The 22016-nt window shown below is 35.9% G+C and overlaps 1 protein-coding gene across 1 annotated transcript; it reads right to left on the reverse strand.

The window, feature by feature from the left end:
- Positions 1–519: 519 nt before the first annotated feature.
- irak1 (interleukin-1 receptor-associated kinase 1) lies at positions 520–21254 on the reverse strand. The gene is made up of 14 exons (XM_022670861.2): positions 20810–21254; positions 15379–15546; positions 12498–12635; positions 11481–11572; positions 11204–11383; positions 10933–10997; positions 10361–10475; positions 8747–8859; positions 8211–8418; positions 7541–7609; positions 6607–6831; positions 4566–5028; positions 3727–3837; positions 520–2540 (listed from the first exon to the last, which is right to left on the reverse strand). The coding sequence occupies exons 1-14, from the start codon at positions 20919–20921 to the stop codon at positions 2473–2475; spliced, it is 2127 nt and encodes a 708-aa protein (XP_022526582.2). The 5' UTR covers positions 20922–21254; the 3' UTR covers positions 520–2472.
- Positions 21255–22016: the final 762 nt, after the last annotated feature.

The raw sequence follows: 22016 nt of genomic DNA on the forward strand, positions 1-22016 counted from the left end.
AATAAAGGAGAAATGGAGAAAGGAGAAAATTTCAGGCTTTTCATTTCTGCCCCTCGTAATCAGAATTTCAGTAAAAATAATCAGATTTTTCCATCTATTAACAAAATGATGGTATAACATTCAAGCTTTCATACAAGCTAATAATAGAAAAATAGTTTTATATTAATTTGTAAAAATGTATAATATTTTTATAAGTAAATATTCTGAAATACAAAATAGAAAACTGTAAAAATAGATGAAAACCATTTTCATCTATTTTATTTGATCTATTTTTAAATCAAACAAATCTGAGAATTTAACTGCAAAATGTTACACTGGCCATCTACTGGTCAGTTTAAAGTTTATCAGTTTATTTTCACACATTTTCTGTTTTTCAGAAAACATATAAAAGTGTAAAATAGATATAAACCTTTAAGATAATTTACCATAACACAGCAGATGAACAGCAAAACTGCAACAAGAAATTTCAAATCCAGGTTTTCCACACAGTACAATTGACCAAGCTTCAGCACACAGGACAACAGTTTCAATAAGTAATAACCATTTATTAAACATGAAGTACCTTGTGTAGTACATAAATACTGCAAAGTAATTAGTAATAATGTTGTACCTAAAGTATTTACATATTCAGCGCATAGTAATTTCAGTGCTGTTGTATAAATACAGGGTGAGACAAACGCTGCTGGACCTTGTCCCTTTCGTTTCTGAAATTAATGAATGTCCTACAAATTTTGACTCACCCTGTACACAAAAGAAAGTCAGATTTAGGGAAAAAATAAATCTGAGTTAAACATGAATAACTTGTTTAGAATGTGCTTGTCGAATTCATGATCTAGGTAAATCATGAAGTCCATGTTTATGATGGGAGGCATTTTGAATATAATATAAACTGCAAAAGTGTAAACTAATATTAAAAAATTAACACAGCTAGATTTTAATTACAGATTCATCAGTCACCAATCAGTGAATGTATATACTATTAACCTCGACTTGTGTACATGTTAACCTTAAAACAGTCAGAAAATATTTAAAATGTAATGCAATGCTGTCCTTGTAATCTGAGACATAATCTGAATCTGAAAGTAGCTCTTTATATTGCATCAGTTTCATGATAAATGGACCAATTTCTAATCTCCAAAATTACTTGGAATGAAATCTTTTTACATTGCCTTGCATTAAAAGTTAAGATTTTTTTCCCCTTTTACTGTAAAGAGATATTAGCTATATACATTGATCAAGCATAAGATTATAACCGCCTTTTTCTGTTTGTTTCTATAGCAGCACTTTGTAGTTTTGTAATTAGAGACTGTAGTTCTTCTGTTTCCTTGCATCCTCAGGTTCACGGTCCAATACACTACCGCTGCCCCGGCTAGTGAATTGGGACACGGCTGGGGCCAAAAAAAATCCTTTTAAGGAGATCGGGAGAACAAGAACGGGCGGTAACTAAAGTCATGCCGAGCACGACAGAGAGAGACAGGGGAGGAATGTAAACAAAAGCTCACCAGAGAAGCATTTTATTATTATTATTTTTCCTTTATCGTTCAATTATAGTTCAAAGGACCTCATGGGCAAGAGGTGTCATGCCTGCAGACCACATCTCTCTGCTTATTGCCAACCCCTGTTGTAGATAAAGTAAAGTCAGAGAGAGAATCTCTGAATCTGTTGCTGCACAGTGTGTGTTGGTTATTGTATGGTCCTTCATTAGCGGTTAGAGGATGCTGCCCACAGGATGCTGCCCATGTTTTTTACCTTCAACTTCTATGCCTTTTATTGCTAAATGCACATTATTTGTTAGTCACTTTGGATAAAAGCGTTTGCCTAATGTAATGTAACGTAATGCAACATGCTCAGCGGAGCTGAAGAATCGATAATGTAGAAATAAGGAGGTGGTCATAATGTTATGTTTGGTGCAATTGTTGCAATATGAAAGTCACAGTATAAACAATACCTTCCAACAATACAATACAATACAATAATACATAAATTTCTTCTGCACATCGCAGTCGAAAAGAAAACAAACACACTTAGTGATGCAGGCCAGCCTGATCCATAGCAGTGGAGTTTTTCTTAAAGAATAAAGGAATGGTATCGTGTATAATGTACAGGAAGAAATAAAGACATCCCATAGTTGTTTTCAGCTCCAGTAACAGTGACTTGCAAATCTCAGCTGACTAAGCAGTTAACATGGCCTCACTCATCTTCCACCAAAACAATATAATGGACTTTTGTACCAAAACAGATACAGGTACCATATTATGCCACATACTTCAGTCGGTCCAATAAATTATACACTCTGTGCTTCAGTAGTAAACAACAGTGGCCAAACTCAAACTATCAAACAAAACTTTCAGCTGGTCACCATTTGGCCTTGAGAACTTTGATGCTGGGAAACCTGGAACAGCTCTTTCTGTCCGATTTCCTTGAGTGTTGTCCTCGGAAGTGCACAAGTCACTCCACATCCGATCCAGAGCATCATCCCAAATTACTAGCAGACTCATCACTCTCTTCCGGTTCTCTTCTTTCAGAATTGAATGCTCCGTCTGCAAAGGAACAGAACAGAAGTTATTAAAATAATGCACCGAGCGGTCCAGTGGTCTAAAGCACTGCCACTATGAGTGGGAGGTCGCAGGTTCGAACCCCAGCTCAAGCAGCTTTGCCATCAAGCTGCAGGCGCTCAGAGGAAGCACAATTGGCCCTGCTCCCTCCGGGTGGGTAGATGGTGCTCTCAGCCCACATCACTCCTACGGTGTCCACAGCACAGGGCGTCTGTGAGCTGATGTATCAGAACCGGCTGCTGGCAATGCTGCATTAGCAGCAGCTCGAAAAGAAGCGGTGGCTGACTTCACATGTATCTGAGGAAGCATGTTAGTCTTCACCCTCCTGGTGTGTTGGGGCATCACTAGTGATAGGGGGAGTCCTAATGAGTAGGTTGGGTAATTGGCAGTGTAAATTGGGGAGAAAATGGGAAGAATTATATATATATATATATAAAAAAAAAAAATAATAATAATGCAATGGACAGTTTTAGTTTTAAAATATGTTGAACAATTCAATTTACTATGGAGATCAATATTTATTGTCAGGTAGTACAGGTAAAAATACTGTTTTATATTTTTTTAAAAACATTATAATGTTTAAAAAAAAAAAAAAAAAAAATTGACCAAAAGGTACACAGACCTCCTTATTAACAATTACCTGTACAACTAACTGATTAGCAGTTTCAATGCCAGATTTGGCCTGTTCACTTGTTACATCATGATAATTAAAGGAAATAAAAGGCCCGGGGTTATTTGCATTTATAAAATATCAACCCAATTTAACCTAAATTGTAGCAACATTCAATGATGATGTTTGACGCCAGGTGAATATTTTAGTCCAAGTTAAACACACCAGGTTTCTTTAAATCTTTAATAAGTGTGTATCAGTGTGCCTTCTTGCAGTAGAGTATAAACAGTGACATTTCCCTGTAAAGCTTTGGGATCTCATTGGTGATGTAATCAGGCTGGTCCTCAAAGATTTAAAAAAAATCTGTGCTATATTTGTCCCACTGGTGAGATCAAAATCAAATTCCTATTCATTTACACACAAAAACACCCCAAAAATATTCTGTATGCATCTAAAAGTGTGTTTATGTCCTCCTCCTTCAGCACACACTCATTCTTTAATCAGGTATAATTATCTGAAGTGCAATCTACACTTTTATTCCTGAGCTTTTTGAGGACTTACATGACGGAGCTGCGGATGAGAGGAGGTCTGAGGTTGGGATTCTGCCTTCCTCATAGAGTACCATTTTCTCAACAAACCGCTTTCTGACTGAATTAATAATAACTCTGTTATCTGCAAAGAGAAAGGTAGAAAATTCACAGGGTGAAAAGGGTTACACTTTTAAAGTCTGGGTTCAGACCTGAAAGTCTGGACAAGAGTCCAAACTCTGTGGTGTTTGTTGCATAGTCTACTTTTAATTAGCAGACTGTAGTACAACATGAGTGGAGTCTCCTTTTACTGGACAGATTGTATGTAGTTGGATTTTTTTTTATATTTAAAAAATTGGCAACTATCATAGTATAGCATCAGTCCACCATAACATTTTTTTATATAAAATTAGTAAAAGAAATTATAAAAAGACTATCCAGGAGAATTATCTAGTCAGAACAATCTATCAGGAAATGTGGTTTTAAATAAACCAAAGTCCATCAGATCATCATTGAGACAAAACAAATATTAAAAACTAATACTGTGTTTTGAGAATTGATACAATATTGCAAAACAAAATATCACAATACTGTGAAATATTAATATTTATAGTGTAAAATTATTAATGCTTGCTTTTAAAAACAGCTATCAATATCCAGACATCATGATCCAGACATCCAGAAATCATTGACTGAGTTTCCCTAAAAAATCATAAAACAATGTAATTTGTAGTTCAACGATCTGGGAAGAATTTGGATTCGTTTTGGAATATAAAGCTTTATTTCCAGCCACAACTGCCAAGCTAAAAAAAAGGAAACAAAGAAAAATAATAAGAGAAAGTACTTCTGTAAAACACATCTTAAAGCTGTTACCTGAGCTGCAGCTGGTTGGACACGTTGTGACTTCTGAGAAGTTGCTGGATTGCGTGGTCTTAATGTCACTGTGTCCACCAGACCACGGCTGAGATTTACTGGTCTGAGCTCCCCACGGGGACGCGTAACACTGCGAGAAGCCCTGACTCTCGTCTGATTCGCAGGGAGCGCGGACGGATGAGTAGTGAGTATCCCATAATCCTTCGCTGCTCTGTGACTCGGGGGCTTCTGAGTGAGTCACTGCGGAAGGGAGGGGGAGGGAGCTGTGTTTGTGTGGGCAGCAGTAAGTGTCCTCCTGGGGACCCAGCTTAGAGAACTGATGAGTGAGAGAGTCCAGAGAGCGAGAGTCGGAGCACAGAGGCTTCGGGCCCGACAGATGCGGAGGAGACTGAGACAGTTTGACTAAGCCGGACCTGCCAAAGGCCTTCAAGCCCAAATGCACACCCTGGAGAGTTTTGAAGACCTGATGAGACAAAATAAACAAACTATTTCAGAACAACTAAAACAAAGTAATGCAAAAACTAACTTGTGAACTCAAAAGCATCAATCATGTTTTGATGCTGACCATTAATGTACAGGCACTCAAATTAGCAGTGGAAGGAGTAAAACCATAATTATAAATGTAAAATAAATACACAAGTGGCAGGCCAGTTATTATGCACCACTGATGAGTAGTTTTGTTGCATCAAACTTTTTTTTCTTGCAACTTTTCCATTTTTTTACACGATTTTCATTCTAATTGTGTCAAATATTGTCGAAAAGGAATGCTCCAAAATGACTTGAAACGACAATAACGATAAAAACAGTATTTCGAATTATTCAAAAATGTGTTTGTAAAAGTTTTATACTGTATTAGCCCACGCATCTTAAATCTGTTAATGGAAACAATATATTTAAGGCATTTTCTTATTTATTTCACCAGTAAAAATATCAAAAAGTGCACCCATGTGTAGACCATTATTAAAAAAGTAAATATATTTATATTAGTAGTGTCAGTTACTTAAAAATGTATTTCCCTGTATTTTTTGAGAGAGGGGCAGTAATAATAGTATGAATAGTGTAGTGTGGTTTAGATCTGGTAGACTAAAACCTATATGACATTTTAATATCTCAGAGTAGATTTGATGCTTTTAAATTAGAGAATAAAAATGGTGGAACAAACTACCTTCTACTACCAGATCAGGAGAATCTCTCACTATCTTTAATAAACTCCTGAAGACAGAGCTCTTCAAAGAGCACTTACTCTCCTAACACCTCTAACTAACTACCTTCTACTACCAGATCAGGAGAATCTCTCACTATCTTTAATAAACTCCTGAAGACAGAGCTCTTCAAAGAGCACTTACTCTCCTAACACCTCTAACTAACTACCTTCTACTACCAGATCAGGAGAATCTCTCACTATCTTTAATAAACTCCTGAAGACAGAGCTCTTCAAAGAGCACTTACTCTCTTAACACCTCTAACTAACTACCTTCTACTACCAGATCAGGAGAATCTCTCACTATCTTTAATAAACTCCTGAAGACAGAGCTCTTCAAAGAGCTCTTACTCTCCTAACACCTCTAACACACTAACTACTTCTAACCTCTTTTCCTTCTTCCTCTTCTCTACTCCTCTATCCCATTATTTCCCTTTGACCTCCTTTAGGCCCTGTCTAAAGATGTTTTTGCCTTTTAACTTCTAAATGTAATGTAATGTAATATAATGTAAAATGTTAGTAAGTGCATAATAATGTCAGCTTGAGCTTTGTTAATACAGTAATTCAGTTATTAGTGTAGATGCTATATATCACACACCCCTAATATATAATACATACAGATTAGACACTAGATTATATCACTATGTTATATCAAAGTTGCCATTGTACCTTTTCCTGAAGTTTTAACAAGTCACTACACATTGCATAGTTTTAACATAAGAGTAAAAATATACATCAATAATAAATGAAGGATCATCTCAGTTTAAATAAAGTAAAGGAAACTATTTTATAAATAACTCAGCACAGCTGGCGCAGTAGACCAGACAGATTCTCTCCTACCTCGGGCATCGAAGGCCTCTTCTTCCTCCGGCGGTCTAAGCAGCGGCACGCCAGCTGAGAGATTTCCCTGGAACCGTGAGGGTCAGGAATGCCTTTAGTCACCAGCCGAGGATCCAGATGCCTCTGGCAGATGTTTTCAGCCACCTGGGAAAAGGCCAACTCTCGAGAATTCTTCCCTTTACTGATGCTTTTCCCATCATCCTCCACTTCTGACACCAAGTCTTTCTGTATAAAACAAAAACAGAGCTTTTCTTTATCTTTTATCCTTTAGCTCAGGGGTGTCCAATCTTTTTTTGTTGGGGGCCAGAAGGAAAAATATATTTGAAGTCATGGGCCACACTCTGTAATAAAACAAATAATGAAATATACCACTTTAAATAATACTTTTTTCCTGATTATTTCATTTACACACCATTTTACTTGACTTACTATCTTTATCTTTGACAGTGTTGTGTAAACTAAGATTTTTCAAATTGATGTTTCATTTCATGATGTCTCTTAATATTAAACTCCTTAATTACGGCAACTTTTAGACTCTGGTCCATTTTTCTGCGCTAGAAATGCGCACTCTCTCCGCTTTTAGACTCTTTGGTCCGTTTTTCTGCGCTAGAAATGCGCACTCTCTCCGCTTTTAGACTCTTTGGTCCGTTTTACTGCGCTAGAAATGCGCACTCTCTCCGCTTTTAGACTCTTTGGCCCGTTTTTCTGCGCTAGAACTGCGCACTCTCTCCGCTTTTAGACTCTTTGGCCCGTTTCTGACACCTAGCGTTCAAACTTTGAATCTCACATTATAAAATCCTGCTTAACAGCGGGCCAACTTTCATTCTATTTCTAAAATACCTCGCGGGCCGCTCCAAAAAAGGAAACGGGCCGCAGTTTGGACACCCCTGCTTTAGTTGTTTCTGCACTTAAACATGAAGATAAAGGTTCTTACCAGGTAGACGCTCTTCGAATTGCTGTCACTCTCCAAAGCTCTTCGGCCAGTGAGAACCTCCAGCAACACCTGAGGGAACAGATTAATTTAATGAATGAAGAGGCATCTTGTGGTGTAAGTTGAATATTTAAGCGTGTTTTGTCCTAAAATTAGAGCTGCATCTATAGTTGCAAACTAGTTGTTGACTTTAATTATAAATAATGATAAATGAAGGTAACACTGTGCACAAAATGTGTCAAAACCTTTGTACATGCCATAATTTAAATTAGGCACCTAAATAGTAATCGTATGTAAAAATCTGCAGAATGGGGCACCAAGTGGTGCAGCGGTCTAAAGCGCTGCCACTATGAGCGCCTCCCTCCGGGTGGGTAGATGGCGCTCTCTCCCCACATCACTCCTATGGTGATGTCCACAGCACAGGGCATCTGTGAACTGATGTATCGGAACCGAGCCGCTGCGCTTTCCTCCGAGCGTTAGCGCTGTGATGCTCCTAGGCAATGCTGCATCAGCAGCAGCTCGAAAAGAAGTGGTGGCTGACTTCACATGTATCGGAGGAAGCATGTGCTAGTCTTTGCCCTCATGGTGTGTTGGGGCATTACTAGTGATAGGGGAGTCCATGGGTATTGTCTAAGTATTTGCATAATAAAATAAACTAAATGGCTGCTCATACCACTCCAAAGCTGTAGACATCGATCTCCACCCCCAGCTGCCCATCTTTCACGTACTCATCAGGCAGGTAGGCCAGAGTTCCTCGCACGGTCGCTGTCTGAGCCACGGTGCTCGTCTTCCCTGGAGTTCTGCTGGGATGGTGACACAGCCGTGCCAGGCCAAAGTCCCCTAACTTGGGCTGAAGGTGGTCGTCTAAAAGAATGTTGGAGCTGTGGGGGAAAATTATATAAAAACCCCTTTAACTTTTAAAGTTCTCGGTGTGAATCTACAAATAAATTACATCTTAGTTACTCTTGTAAAGAGTATGTCCTAAAATTATAATTTCAATATATAATCCTAGGGTCCAAGAGGTTAAAGATTTGTAACCTAAAACTGTGTTTTGTAAAATTTGGACAGCCTATAGCCGAAATACTGCCAATCCAACAGATTCAAAAATATATTCAATAAATGACAGTTTTAATCATGTTCTGCTCCCTGCAGGTCTGTTTTTTTAAACTGCTTAAATGCACATTTCCTGTAAAAATGTCTCAGACCTACCTTTTGACATCTCCGTGAATTAGTGCAGGAGAACAAGAGTGGAGATACTGAATAGCTTTTGCTGAGTCTAATAATACATTCACCCGCTGTGACCAGGAGAGGGCAGTCCTATTCTGAAAGAAAAAAAAAACACACAACCTTTTATCAACTTGATCAAAATCAGCACTGAACACAGTTTCACTATCTATATTTCCCATTCTATAACCTTTCAGAACTGAATTATATGTTTAATTTTGTGTATGCAATGCACACAAAAGGTTCACAAAGTCTGTAATGTACTAATATGAAATCTACATAAAATGTAATCTAATTAAATAAGTGGATTATTTAATTGATTTTGAAAGCCTGTGTTTAACATTATAATAGTATATTTCACACACCATCCCTAAACAGTGCAATAAACGGTATGAAAAGAGATCTAAATCACATCAAATCTGTTCTGATCAAATTATCTTATTTTACTTGCTACCATGATGTACTGTCTCAGTTGCTGTTTTTTTCCTTTGCAGTGGGCGGGGCTAAGCTGCTGTTTCATTGGGTTGTAAACTTTTTCATTGTCTGATTAATGGGCTATTTTGATGGATTTAATTCCAAGATTGTATTCCAAGTAATTTGGGACATTTTGATTGGTTTGATTGATTTTAGACACATAAAAAACAACTGCCTGATTCACATTATGTCAAAAACAATAAAAAGATAGATACAAGTTTTTTGTCTAAAACTTAAAACATTCATATTAATAGATAATAAAAACATAAGCAACAGATAGAGACTAATTAAGACTGGGTAATTTAACCTCAAATTAAACTATATATACCTCAAATTAAAATTATAATATACTGAACATTTTAACTAAACAATATTTTGTGATTAACCACAATTAATCACAATAGAGAAAGAGAGTTATTTAATCATTTTTACCTTCATTCACATTGGTAAATGTGATTATTTTGCATAAACAATTACTTAAATTTAAAGTTTCCAAACCTTTATAAAAAAATTATATAAATATATACACACACACACACACACACACACACACACATATATATATATATATACAGCTCACATTTGTCTAAATGCACAATTCTGCTCCTTCTAAACCATAATTACTACTATTTATTCACAAAATGGAACATGTCAAAAACATTAAATTTGGCCTGTGCAAAATTAACAGTAAATTAAATACCTTGCATTTTTTTATTGTCATTTATTATGAACTTTAAAAAGTGCGTATAAAAAATATAGATTTACTTTTGTTTCTAGCAGAGGATTTGTTTATTTATCTTAATTTAGTACATCAAGAATTAAAGAGAGCATCCTAAAGTCTCTTGGTCTTGGTTTTCAATCTGAATTGGACGGATTATTGCAGGACACTATTAGGAACCTCTACAATCCCATGTTAAATTGTCAACACAACATTGGCATGCACATGCATTACACGTGTTACATCTTAATCCTGAAAGTGAAGCTGTGTGAAGTATGGTCCATATCAGTCTACAGTTTTAAATCATTTACTGTTCCTCATAACCTCATAATCTTTCTTCCAAAAAAAACTCTTCTGGGTTTTTTGATGATAAGTGTGTGTGTTTGTGTTTGTGTGTCATGTCTTACTTTACAGTGCATCCTGTCCTCTAAAGAGCCGCCAGGCATGTAGACATATATGAGACAGTATGATCCACCTCCCACACTATAGCCAACCAGGTCCAATATGTTCGGGTGTCTGTATCTGTCAGGGATAAAACGATTCATTCAGCTGTTTTATAATAAAATTAAGGCCTGTTCATTAAAGCAGAGCATAATATAGCTTAAAGTGCAAAGCAGGAGAGAGGCTGCTGAAGTCACAGTGTAACGACCCCATTTAGAATCAGACAAAGGGAAACTAACCACAGCAAAGAAGCAGAAGACTTTCGTTTTTTCTGGTCTGAGCCGTCATGTGGCCTGCGCAGATGGCAAAGAAAATTTCTGCTGGGGGAAGACCCAACTGTGTTTTTGTTGACACAAAAGGAAAAAAAGAAAAAGAAAAAAAAAAGAAAAAGTAATTTCAGAGACAGTGAGCCGGGCCACCTCAACACGTAAGAAAAGAAGAAGAGGGGAAAAGTGAGAGTAGGATGAAGGAGGAAGGAGGAAGATGCTCAAGCTGCCAAAAAAAAAAAAAAGCATGGAAGAAACAGACAGCTTCTTACTCTGACATCCTCTCCACCTCTGTCTTAAAACTGTCCTTCACCACACTCCAACCCATCTGGGAGTCCTGCTTAAGACATTAAGAAATTCCCATTACTGCACAGTGGAAACACTAAACACTATCAAAAACTCTGCTGAAATTCAGTAACAGAAACACATGTAACAATAATTAAAAAAAAAAAAAAAACAGGCTATTCAATGACGTCACTGAGCTTTTGCACGTCTCGCGGTTTCACATTCATCTACTCAATCTTTAAGCCTTCAAACACTCGCCTGTTTCAGCCTCTTCACTGCAAAGTCAGTGTTCCTTATGGAGGCGCGGTAAACGTGCCCGAAGCCTCCCTCTCCGATCTGACGAGACGCTGAGAAATTATCTGTGCCTCTCTGCACTTCTTCAAACGGCCAGCACATGACGCTGGTGCACAGAGACAAGGGAGCTGCTGATTCCTCCTTCTGAACACAGACAAAATATATTCTTACATATAAAAACACACCAGAATAACACAAGATCTCAGATCAGACCCAGCCGAGTCTCAGAATCACAGTATACCTCCTCTTTTACAGACTGTGTTGACTGCGAACACAGATGAGCCGACTCCAGATCCTGGGGCGGAGGTCCAGGCTTGGGCAGGAATCTGTTCTCTACAGACACAAAGACAAACACAACAGTTTCATAGTCTCTTACACACTGTGACAAAAAAACAAAAACAAAAAACAGCTCCGCTCAAATATTTCTAATAGATCAAATAAATGTTCCCAATAAATTTACTTGAATGAACGCATATAAAATATTTAAATTGCTTAAAGGTTTAAAATATACATGAAAAAACTAAAATTGAAGGGAGGTAACACAGAAAGAAAGAAGAGAAGAAAAAATTAAAGAAAAAAAAAACAAGAAAAAAGTGAATAAATAAAGAAAAAAACAAAGAGAGAAAAAAGAGAAAAAGGAAGAGAGCTAGAAAGCAAGTAAATAATTAAAAGAATGAAAGAAAGAAAGAAAGAAAGAATTAAAAAGAAAGAAAGAAAGAAAGAAAGAAGGTCTTAAATAAAAATGTATTTAAATTTAGATGAAAGAACAAAAGGACAAAAAAAACAAAAGAGAGAAAGAAAATATAGAAAAAAAGAAAGCTAGAAAGCACAATAAGAACTGAAGACAAAAGTAAAAAAGAAAGAAAGAAAGATAGAATATAGCAAAGAACTACAAAACAAGCAAAAAGGCAAAAGGAAGAAAGACAGAACAAAAAAAAGGACAACAGAATAACCAATACCTATAAACAACCTACACATGCTTCAGTATATTATACATTACATGATGTGTATTAAACACTTTATTCAAAAAACAGATGCATTAAAGAAATACAAAGAAATACAAATAATTCTTAAATTCTTTACGGCCTTATCAACTTATTAAAACAAAACACAATAAATAATAAAAAGGGCTTAGATAGAGAACTTTTTTGCAGTATTCAGCTGTAATATAATATATAATATTATAACAGATATTATTATAAGAGATACACAGCCCAACTGTAACTGTTAATAAAATGAATGAGTGAGCAGCATTTACCAGAGCTAGGCAGGGTCTGGGTAAGGTGTTTGGACGGGGTGAAGAGTGATGAGGGAGGGGTGCTGTAGCGAGAGGGGCTGGGCTGTGGCAGAGGGCTGGAGGGCAGTGGGGCGGCACTAGGCTGTGGTATTCGCCTCCCTGCAGGAAAACACACACAGAGCAGGGTGACGAAAGGGTTAACAGTGTTAGGGAGATGTTCTATACAGCTCTATTCTTCTTAATTATATATACCAGAGGTTTTCAATTTGGTAAAATTAAAGAAAATCATTATTTTTATGTAGTCTCTTTTTTTGTTCCAGAGATTTGTTTGTTAGTTTGTTAGTTTGTTTTTAGTCACTAGCTGTCAACTGCATACTGCTTTCAGTTAGAGACTACATATTAAAACAATATTTTCTTCTGGTCATAATGTACAGTCGTATTGATCATCCACAATGGCCGTGTGCTAATATATATATATATATATACAGTACATACAGATGTGTAATGACAATAACTGGTTTGATTACTCCTAGCTGAATAAGCCTCGCAGTGCCGATACACTATTCAACAAGCAAACCTCAAACACGTCCACACCACTACAGATAAGTAATAAAAGATGAAGCAAATGAGGAATTACAAAAAAAGGAGCAGCAATGAAGGCTAACAGTTTTTAGATGAGATCCAGGACAAGATAACGGAGCCAACAATTAAAAAAAAAAAATCAGCATTATCATACAAATCACAAACAACAGCATGCATTATTTAACAAGCAAACCTCAAACACATCCAGAACAATCAAAACTGTGTAAATCTGATTATTTATCCAAACCAGTCGACCGCTTTTCTCAAAAGAAAAAAACATCAAAAAGAAAGAAAGAAAGAAAGGCTAGGAGAAAAGACAGACAGACAAAAAGTACAAAAATAAAAAAGTTCAAATAACAGAAAAAAGAAATATACAAAGGAAAGAAAGAAAGATAGAACGAAAGAAACAAACAAAAAAGGACAAAAAAAGAAAGAAATGAGAAAAAGTACAAATGAGAAAAATGAGAAAAAGAAACAAAAAACAAAAGAAAGAAAGAAAGCAGAGATCTGTGATATTGTACAGTATAATGGTAAAGAAAGAAAGAAAGAAAGAAAGAAAAAAAAGAAAGAAACAAGAAAAAGTACAAAAGTCAGAAGAAAAAACAAAAAACAAAAGAAAGAAAGAAAGAAAGAAACAAAAAAGGACAAAAAAAACGAGAAAAAGTACAAAAGTCAGAAGAAAAGAAAAGAAAGAAAGAAAGAAAGAAAGAAAGAAAGCATGAATCTGTGATACTATACAGTATAATGGTAAAGAAAGAAAGAAACAAAGAAACAAAAAAGGACAACAAAAGAAAATAAACGAGAAAAAGTACAAAAGTCAGAAGAAAAAAAAGAAACAAAAAAAGAAAGAAAGAAAGCAGAGATCTGTGATATTATACAGTATAATGGTAAAGAAAGAATGAAAAAAAGAAAGAAACAAACAAAAAAGGACAAAAAAGAAAAAAACGAGAAAAAGTCAGAAGAAAAAAACAAAAAACAAACAAAAGAAAGAAAGAAAGCAGAGATCTGTGATATTATACAGTAGAATGGTAAAGACTGAGTCAGTGTTACGTGTGTGATGGTGATGGTTTAGTAGTTTGTGTGTAGTGCAGTTTTGCCGCCTCTGCTACAGATAAGTGATAAAAGATGAAGCAAATAAAGAGCAACAAAATAGAGCAATGAAAACTAAAGGTTCTTAGGTGAGATCCAGGACAAGATAACGGAGCCAATTAAAAAGAAAAACAGCATTATCATACAAATCACAAACATCAGCGTAATCTTACATATTAAGTGGGTTACAGAGTGTGGCTAAGTCTGTGCTGGTTGATGCCTCACCCCAAATTGAGTTAAGTTACCTAGTTCTGCTTCCTTCTGCACCCGTCGTGAGTACCGTGCCATGCTCAGCTAACCCGTGAGGTCGGTGGATGGTGTGATCTTGTGGTAACTAGGTCTGTTCCAGCAGTATCAGCTTTGACGTTCCCACTACAGTAATATTATGGCCTTATGCATCTCTGACCAGCTCAGAATTCTGTTCAAGTTCACACTTGTACTTTGCACTGGCCATTTATGATGCGATCACCCAGGACCCATGTTAACGTCAGGTGTAAATCAGGCCTCAGAGTCGGTAGAAGTAAGTTTGATTAACCGGAGTATTATGGGATTTCTCAGTGTGTGCATGTGTGAAAACAGTGGAAGCAGGAATAAGCAAAATAAACTGAAGTATTTAAATAATCTTCAGCATCTAGATGATGTGTGTTAATATTGCAGCAGAAAGTTTGAGTTTTACATGATGTTTATGCCACGTTTTATTCTGTGAATTTATTTTTGCTGGTTGCAAAGCTAAAATCTGATTGTTGACTGACTCACGTTAACTCACAGGTTTTTCCATTTTTTGATTATCCAAGTTCATGTGAATGTGTTGAACTCTGTGTAAATTAATCCCAAATCTCTGCTCTACTCTGCTTTCTTCCTTTCGTTTATTGATTGTTTTGTTTTCGGTCAGTTTTACTTTCTTTTCTTTCTGTGTCCTTATTTCTTTCTTTTTCTTTTATCCTTCTGTCATTCGTTTATTTATTTATTGATTTTTCTATATTTCCTTCTTAAATTTTCTTCTTCTGTCTTATTTTAAATAATTTTTGTATTGTTTCTCCGTAAAAATAAAAAAGCTTTAAGTCTGAATCAGGAGAGTTGGTCCAGGGATAATTGGTGTATTAGCTAAGGAACTGATGAGTTATTATGTTATGACCTTACACAAAGACTAACTCATCTCTAAATAAATGAAATAAAATAATGATCAACTCATCCCAGTATAATTTATGTGATTTAATTTGCATCAACTCACATTGAAGGATGATATCCCTCAGCCTTAACAGCTTCAGATCTTGGAGGAGGTCCACAAGTTCTCCCACGGTCCCATTTCTACAGCCCCACTTGTGCATTAGTGTTTCCGTCCGTCTGCTGTTCTGTTCCAAAAGGCGCAGTTCAGTCTGGTCGGATATGACTCTAGAAGCTGGATGGGGAATAAAAACAATTTCAGTTTATTTTTTAATTACATGAAAACATTAACCATATATTCAGTGGAACACTGCTGAAGATATCCAGTATGAATCAAGTTTCAGATTTAGCACAATCAATGCCCGAAGGCAGACTCTCTCACGACCTACCATTAGCCCTCCAGCTGCTAAGCCCACCTACTCACTGACAAATCAGCAACCCTGGAGTCTGCATTCAATGCTGTGTTAGAAAGCTTTGCTTTTTTAGATGGGCCTGCATGACTAACTCACTGAAATTCTGCCAAGCCAGTTCTTGTGGGGGCCTGAAAGATTTAACATTTAATTCAATCTGTTATAATATAATAATGTTTTATTTATTATTTAACTAGGCACCAATACCAACACTTTGCTGAACGATACAGATCAGGACCAGTTTTTATAGTGGTAGCTTGTTTCAGGTGGTTTAAGCTGGTCTTTGATGATTAAGGTGGTTGAAATGCTGGTCATACAACCAGATTGGTGTTGCTGACCATGCTGGTTTACCAGCTTGGTCATGCTTGGTCATAGAACACCTCAGTCCACCAAATAGTAATATCCAGAAATATCCAACCAGCAGCGTCATTTAAGCAGCTTCCTGTGTCCACTTATGCAAGACTAGTGGATGACAAACCAAAACTGTCTATGTAACTAGTCTATATAATATGTACTGTCACAATTCATGTACAGATATGTGGACCTTGACCTTTTTACTAGTAAGATTTACAGTGATAATAGGGCTGCATTGATTAGTTGACAAATTTCAGTGTTAAATTATTGTTCATTTGTAACTGCAAATACCAGCAGACTGAGACAGAGGACTGAGAATAGCTGATGATAGAACTATACAAAAAACGGCCTCTTCACAAAAATAGGCTTTAATGCAAACATTTTCATGCTCTCAAAAATTTAATTTTAATAAATTACGTAATTGACAAAAAAGGTTTGTGAATTGCATGAAAATGTGTTTTTCTTTGGAAAAGTGGGATTCCAAACTTTTGAGCAGTAGTGTATTATATAGAAAGAAATAAGAAAGACTGAGATTTAGTGTAAATGCAATGGAAACTAGAGGTGTGCCAAAAAATCGATTCACATAAGAATCTTGATTCTCATTTACTACGATTCAGAATCGATTTAAAATGTCCCAAAATCGATTCTGAGGGGCGGGTTTTGGACTGATTTTGGGCTGGGTATTTTTGTTGGACCTGGCAACCCGCTTGTCCCTTCAAACCGAGGTCTTCCAGACCCACACAGAGCGTAGTAGGTGTTTGAGAATCACCGGTAAGATGGCAGAACAAGCACTATATTACCTTAGATTAACGTGTAGTTTTAATGTTTTATGGCAGAATGCTTCATAACAAGCATAAAAAAGATCGCTAGTAGTTAGTTTCAGTAACTGTTAGCTAGCTAACAAGCTAACTTTCCAGTTCCACCTTAAATAACGCTACAGGTGGCTGCGGGCTGCAGCATTTAAGGCGGAACGGAAAAATAACAATAAGCTAATCAGAGCTCATTTCAGCTCCTCATCACAGAGGAATTAAGGAATGGACAATATGAATTAATTTCTCCACCTCCTGCCCCCTTTCTGAAGAAATACAACGACCTTAAATTAACTAGTTAATCAGCAGCTGCTCCTGAACTTTAGCGCTCCACTGCTATCATCACATCAGCCCAGCAGCGTCACCTACACACCACCGCTAGTAGCCTTGTAATAAAGCAGTGTTATTTATTATTTATTTATTGTTCATTAACGTCATTGTGATATCCCAGTGATTCCTCTGTCACTGAGGACCCACATTCCTGCACATTTTATTGTTTTTGTAACACATTACTTGCTCCAGGACCAGTGTATATTATGGAGGGTTTTTTTTTCAATAAGATTCATAAGCCAGAAGCAGAAATTTTTATAATTCAAATCGTTTTGAATCAAAAATCGATTTTGAATCGAATCGTGGCCCCCAAAATCGGAATCGAATCGAATCGTGAGATAGTAATCGATTCCCACCCCTAATGGAAACATATGACTAGTCATAATTACATGAAGGATTTGTATGTGGTTCTCATATGACTGTTCAGCATGACATTGTAGATCTGTAGATCTGATAATATTACTAGTAAAAAGTTAATAGATTTCCATAGAATTTCTAGAGTTTTTTAGTAAAAAAACTGCATTACAAAGATTCTGAACTGGAGTTTTTTACCAGTAAAAAATGAATACCAAGGACAGTGAGTCAACGTTCAGTTTTCCATTACTACATTGAAACAACTGTGCTCCAACTGCAACAATGAATTGACATTACAATATTATATAGACAGTACCATTCAAAAAATTGTATACACCTCTTCTCATTTAATGAGGTATTACAGCTATACAGTAACTTTGAGGGCAAATTAATCTAGTGACAAAATTGAAAGAGTCTGGTAATACATTAGCAGTTTTATTTTTAGGGATATAAAACAGCAATGCTTACTGTTGAGATCAGAAGGTAGATTATCTATTATTTATGCTGAAGTTTATGCTCTCTTTTTCTGTCTCTCACACTTATGTGGTCACGCACACACAAACACATACAGCTGATGTCATGTTTCCGCTGTTGAGTGTGAAATATGGAACTACTACATTAGCGTTTATTGTCTCCATTAAACTCAGTAATATGTTTGAGATATTATATATTATATAAAAAAAGAATCTAGGCTGACAGGTGTAAAAACCAAACACCATTATTTTTGTCCCATTCCCAAAAATACAGTTAAGTACATAATCCTGATTTCATCCATGATTTAATCACAGAATATTGTTAAGATTTTTACCATTATTTGAAGGGACTGGTACTAATAAGACATGATTGTCTTATTTATGCAGAAATTTAAAACATTCTATAAGGTTCACAAACTTACAAGTACAACTATATATTATTATATCCAATCCATTATTTAAAAATCTGCCTAATTTACTCATTTATTCTGGAATTTACTGAGGTCATGAGAGCAACCCATTTTTTCACTAATGTTTGTAGATATCTGCATGCCTAGCTGCTTGGTTTTATACACCTGAATTCAGAATACAGAATATTGTTGTGACAATTATTTCAAGACATTAGCACCAATAAAACAAAGTCATATTTATGAAGAAGAAAATATCTAGAAAATCCTAGAGGGTTTACAAATGAGAACATCTAATCCAATTTTTTTTTTTATCTACCCAATTTATATTTGGCTTTATGCACCTGAATTCAGTGATTTGCAATGGTGAGCAATAAAGTGTTGAAAACATTCACAACTGCAAGATGATATTTTCAGCCTACTCGAAATGTGTCATTTTTACATTAATAGCTGAATATGGAGCTACCCTGGCATTTATTTTCTCCATTACACTAAGTAACTCACATTTACACACAACAATATTCTAGTTTAAAAAGCATCAACACTACTCTGAGATATTATAATACAGTAAAAAGAAGTCTTCCAGGTGTAAAGCACACTACATCATTATTTTGTTCCATTCTCAAGTAAATAAATAATGATTTAACCATGATTTAGTCCGTTTAAAAGCATCAAAACTACCCTGAGATATTATAATACAGAAAAAAAGGATCTAGTCTGCCAGATATAAACCATACTACACCATTATGTGTGTCATATTCCCAAAAATATAGTTTACATGGTTCATACACGTTTTAATCAATACATTTCCATTATATTTCCATGACTTTTGTAATGCCCTCCGGGCAAATTTCATGACCATACGATTTTTAAAACATCAGTGCAGACATGGACAATAAAACCAAAAATCAACTAAAACATTTTCTCCATCTATAAACGGAAATATAAAGATTTGTAGACCAAATTTCCATGACTTTTCAAAAACTTTGTGGTCATTATTATTTTTCCAAAACTTATCCAGGACTGAAAATTGCTATTTTCAAGTTCCATTACTTTTACAGGTTTTTCATGACCGTACAAATCCTGCGTTTATATCCAGCATTTAAAAAATGTAATCAATATTGCTTTGACAAATATTTTAAGTGATTGTCACTAATAAAACAAGGCCGTATTTATGCAGAAATCTAGAAAATTCTAGAGGGTTCATTAACTTTAAAGCAACAGTGTATTAAAATATCCAATACAGCCTTTATTTAGGCAGATGTTTAAATAAAACAAAAACTGTAGATAAACTGTGGGTTAACTATTTAACATATCTAGATACGCTAAGCTAACTGTCAACACTTAACCAGGCTAATTAGCTAACTGACCTAAACTACTTTTAGTCGTTTGACCAGATGACATGTTTAGCTTTGAAGGGTAACGTTAACAGCAATGACAAGTGGTTTAATTAGAGGCATAATTTAGTCAGAAACTTAAGCTAATTAATATTAATAGCAGCACAACTAAGGTAAGTTGAGTTAGCTAGCTAAATTATCATTATTATTGGTCATAGAGCTAGCTAAATAACCTAGCGAGCTAACTGGCTAACTAACCCCTTAACTTTCACTCACGTTGAGGAAGTTAGCCAGCTAGCCAGGCTAGCCTTGTACAACACTGTTTTAAGCTATGTTAGCTAGCTTAGCTAACTAGCTAACAATTCAATAACCTGTGTTCTGTCAAGTTCTAATACCATGTCAAGTTCTAATACCGTGCTACCCTAGTGTGTACGTTTAAGTGTACAAATTAGAATAAAGTTAAAGCACTATATGTTAGGTGATTAAAAACATTTATTATATATATAGTTATATTTTTATTATATTTTTTATAACTTTTTTTATTTTTATTTTTTACACGGTTGTAACACTCAAGTAAAATATATATCCATATGAGTGTGAGTCCAGATTGTACTAAATAAATAAATTAATTAATTAATTAACTTAAATTAACTAAATTATCAGGAAAAACTAGAAGTAAGTAACCCAGGTCCAGAAAGCAAAAATCCATCCCAGGGTTTTGTACCAACTGCCAACCAAGCCAAGCTGCGGAAGAGCCGCCCAGGCAGTTGGTACAAAACCCTGGGATGGATTTTTGCTTTCTGGACCTGGGTTATCCACCTCTAGGGAAAAACACATGAAAACATAGTAGCACATATCTATGGGGAGCACAACTCGATAAAACACCACCTACATCAAAACTTAACGCTAACTAAAGCGTGTCAGTTAGCTAAAACAGCTCAAATAAAGCGAAGTTACGTGGCTTAATAACCCTGAATAACTTAAAAATTAACTTAACGTTTTGTTAACGCTAATTTATCCTTACCAAATCTCAGCCAGTCCGAAACAGGCAGCGAATCCATGACCCGGGTAAATTCATTCACCACAGCCGCTGGTAAATCGTAGATATATTCGCTGTAAAGTCTCATATCGGACATTTCTGGAGCTGGGCGATGTGTTAAACCCTGTAGGAAGATTTTAAGATGTTTCAGCAGCTAGCGTGGCTAAAGCAGCCCGAGTTATTTCCACATGAGCTCGGAGTGAACCGAGTGAACGGCTCCCAGCGGGCAGAAGAGCAGTGAGTAATCCAAGCCCGTCCAGCAGCAGTACGAGTTTGACATAAATTCCCGTCCGTTCTAGGTGACTGACTGGTTGAGAATCCCAGTTTAGCAGGGCTGTGTTCTCCCACAGCCATGCTGTGTCATGCTTGGCAAGGTTAGCTACTTTCCTCTCCGTGTGTGTGTGTTTTTTTTTTTTCAGCAAGCTCTATATCTGTATAACCCACTGTTTTACACTTCCTCTTTCCTCACTTAGCTAGCCCACTTCCAGGCTGTGAACTTCTATCTACATAAACTGTAGTTATTGGTGATTAGTGCTGGGCTATATGGACCAAAGAATGAATTAATAAATAAATAAATCCGATCAGTCTGTCTGATTTAACTATATATATATATATATATATATATATATATATATATATATATATATATATATATATATATATATGTTTGAGTAAAATGAACACTGTGGTTACAAATAAAAATATTGTCATTTAGAGTATTGATTTGCAATAAATGAGAAATGGCTGAAATAACAAAAAGGGGACCTCAAATTTCAGACCTCAAATAATGCAAAGATTTCAGAAATCAATATTTGGTGGAATAACCCTGGTTTTTAATCACAGTTTCCTTGGCATGTTCTCCTCCACCAGTCTTACACACTGCTTTTGGATAACTTTATGCCACTCCTGGCACACAAATTCAAGCCATCAAACCAAGCTGAACTGCTTGAATTTTTTCACAAGGAGTGGCATAAAGTTATCCAAGACTGGCAGAGGAGAACATTCCTCATTTCAGAAGATGCATGAAAACTGTGATTAGAAACCAGGGTTATTCCACTTATGAATATGAGCTTGTTTTTTGGCATTATTTGAGGCCTAAAATCTTTTTTGTTATTTCAGCCATTTCTCATTTTCTGCAAATAAATGCTCTAAATGACAATATTTTTATTTGTGATAAATGTTGTCTGTAGTT

Source organism: Astyanax mexicanus, chromosome 12 (assembly GCF_023375975.1).
Source record: "Astyanax mexicanus isolate ESR-SI-001 chromosome 12, AstMex3_surface, whole genome shotgun sequence".
In the NCBI taxonomy this organism is placed as follows: Eukaryota; Metazoa; Chordata; class Actinopteri; order Characiformes; family Acestrorhamphidae; genus Astyanax; species Astyanax mexicanus.

Coding starts and splice junctions, on each gene's coding strand:
- irak1 (XM_022670861.2), bottom strand. CDS start 20,921: ATGTCCGATATGAGACTTTACAGCGAATATATCTACGATTTACCAGCG. Junction 12,636..15,378: donor GAGGGATATCATCCTTCAAT/GTGAGTTGATGC, acceptor GTTTTCCTGCAG/GGAGGCGAATACCACAGCCT. Junction 2,541..3,726: donor CTCATCCGCAGCTCCGTCAT/GTAAGTCCTCAA, acceptor GTTCCTTTGCAG/ACGGAGCATTCAATTCTGAA.